We start from the raw sequence: 2,593 nt of genomic DNA, 5'->3' as shown, positions 1-2,593 counted from the left end.
AACAAAAGCGCCTAACCAAAAAAAAATCCCCTCCCCATCTCCGCCTTTCCGGGCGTTCCATAAACCATATTGTCATAATACATCATTTTTCGCCAGTTCCTCATCTTCCCTCTCTTACCTCTCTCCCGCCCTCTTCCTCTTCGACGCAATGCCCTCCCTAACTTAATCACAGTCGCCAATCTCTCCTCGAGAGTACGTCCTCAATCGAACAACCCCCGTGAACGACCAAACAAAACATTGGACGACGGCCGACGACGGAAACAAACAACACCGGCCACAGGCCCCGCCCCCGAGCGATCACCTCCGGACGACCCGGGCAAAAACATCTCGACGTCCGATCTTCAACCCTTGAACCACGAACCTCCAATCCCTCCCCGATTAGACAACTCCGACGTCCAAACCACCCATCATGCTCCATTCCCGCGCCCTCCTCGCCTACCCCCAAGGCGCAAACGACTCCGACACCCTCCTCGGCGGCGTCCACTTCAACCTCACCGTCCTCCGCTTCTGGAACTACACTCTCTACACAAACGGCACAGTCTCCAACGGCTCAAACTGCTACGTCACAGAACAGCCCTACACACCAGTCTACCTCTTACCAAACGGCACCTTTGAAAACTCAACATGGTGCTACGACCCCGTAAACCCAATCGGCAAGCGCGCCGGCGTCGGCGTAGGCTTCGGCGTGGTGTATGCCTTCGCGCTCATGTTTGTCCTCGCGAACCTGAACCGCCATGGACGGCATTACCTCCCGACGACGAAGCGGTTTTACCCCATCGGACGGCGGTGGCAGTGGTACTATGCGATCCTGGTCTGCGTTGCGGCGTTTATCAGTCTGTTTACCAATATTGACGTCGATCGCTTCTACGTCATTGGGTTGCCGATTATCATCAACAGCTTCTTCTGGTACCTCATGCAAATGTTCACCATTGCGCTGGTCTGGGAGGCCGTCCGCCACTGGGGAAGCTGGAGCGAGAGACAGGCCATTGACCCGGACCCGTTCTCCCTGCGCGAGGGCGATCGTCGAAGCAAGCTCGAGTTCTGGATGCCATTGTGGTTCTATCTATGGCTGTGGCTGGTATGTCCATTCTCCCTCCCCCATTCACGCCCATCCCCGAGATACTCAAACCTCCAAAACACCAACTAACACACATCTTAGAACTTCTTCCTCATCATCCCCCGCAACTGGGGCGAAATCGAAAAACAACGCTCCCCAGACCAAACCGCCGCCCGCGCCGCCCCCTCCGCAACAGACGCCCGCTTCAAAGCAGCAACCTTCTGCCTCGTAGTCTGCTACCTCACCATCCTCGCCTCCCTCCGCCACTCCATCAAACACTACTACCCCCGCAATCGCGGTCCGCTCAACAAGTTCGCCGGCTTCCTCCGCTACACCCCCTGGCGCTTCCTCCTCATCCTCCCCCTGACGGCCTGCCTCATCGCCTACCAGGGTCTCGTCTCCTGGAATTTTGCATACTCCGTCTTGAACGCCAAAGCGAGTCTAGCGGCTGTGTATGCCGGAGGCTACGGTCCCGCGCTGTTGATCCTCTACACGCAAATCGCATACGGCTTCACCTCCCCTAATGAAGATAAAGAACTCATCCGCCAGCGCCGCGAGCGCGGGACGCAAATCGATCGCGAGATGGGGTACGTGCCCAAACCCGCGTGGTGGCGCCGCGCGAAGAACAACGATCACCTCGTAAGCCAGATGAGTATGCGCGAGCGCATCGCGCGCAACGTCCGCGAACTAGGCGGTGGACGCGCCACGTCCCGCGGGATAGACGAGACGCTCGAGGCGAGGGCTGCTGAGCGCGAGCAAGCGCAACAAGCTGAGGAGCGAGAGATCGAAATGGGTAGTTTCCACGGGCATTCATCGAGACCGAATTCCATGCACGGGTCTCTACGACCTGGGTTTGACGCAGCGGATCCGTCAACGTTCACTTCCTACAGCGGGAAATCCGACCGCCGCCGCAACGAAAGGGCGATGAACGCCGCTGCAGAACTTCTCTTCCCCGGCGCCGGACCTCGTGTCGACCGGTCCGCCGAGTTAATGCAAGATGGCCCGCCACCGCCGTCCTACACCGACGTCCAGAGAGGAAGCGGTGCAGGCCGGGGACGGACACCTGAAAGCGGCTCGACGGCTCATGGGCTAGGGGAGAGGAGTCATAGCGCGAGTACAGCCGTGTCGATGACGCAGCAGCCGCAGCAGGTGAAGAGCATGTTGGATATTTGATTGTATGACGCCTACCTGGCGCATGGGATATTGGAAAGCTATAGAGCTCACGAGGTATGAATTATCTAAGAAAGTATGTATTGTGGGTATATCTGCCGCCGGCGTTTGGATGGTTTGATATCTGGGGTGTAGGAATCAGGTATCCGAGACCAGCGCCGACTTCATTATTTAAAATATAATGATAAAATTATTCTCGATACCGTTCTCGTAGATTGGCTCTTGTGAATTGATTCTCGTAGCATGATTCTCGGTGTCTGCATGGTTAGTCACGGAAGAAGATACATATGTCTCCATGTGTCCAGAGATGGCTCGTGGAGAAAACCTCGCCCATCTTGCATCTGGGACGAAGAAACCAGTTACTGC

The 2,593-nt window shown here is 56.6% G+C and overlaps 1 protein-coding gene across 1 annotated transcript; it reads left to right on the top strand.

Moving 5' to 3' along the window:
- Positions 1-409: 409 nt before the first annotated feature.
- On the top strand, positions 410-2,230 carry BDP55DRAFT_692828 (uncharacterized protein; the record flags this gene model as incomplete). Its single annotated transcript, XM_060577160.1, has 2 exons — positions 410-1,078; positions 1,160-2,230. 2 exons carry the CDS (start codon positions 410-412, stop codon positions 2,228-2,230), a joined length of 1,740 nt encoding a protein of 579 aa, XP_060430997.1.
- Positions 2,231-2,593: the final 363 nt, after the last annotated feature.

Source organism: Colletotrichum godetiae, assembly GCF_030913485.1.
Source record: "Colletotrichum godetiae strain CBS 193.32 chromosome Unknown BDP55scaffold_15, whole genome shotgun sequence".
NCBI lineage: Eukaryota > Fungi > Ascomycota > Sordariomycetes > Glomerellales > Glomerellaceae > Colletotrichum > Colletotrichum godetiae.
The sequence above is the reverse complement of the archived record's forward strand: the minus strand, read 5'-3'. Positions and strand labels throughout refer to the sequence as shown.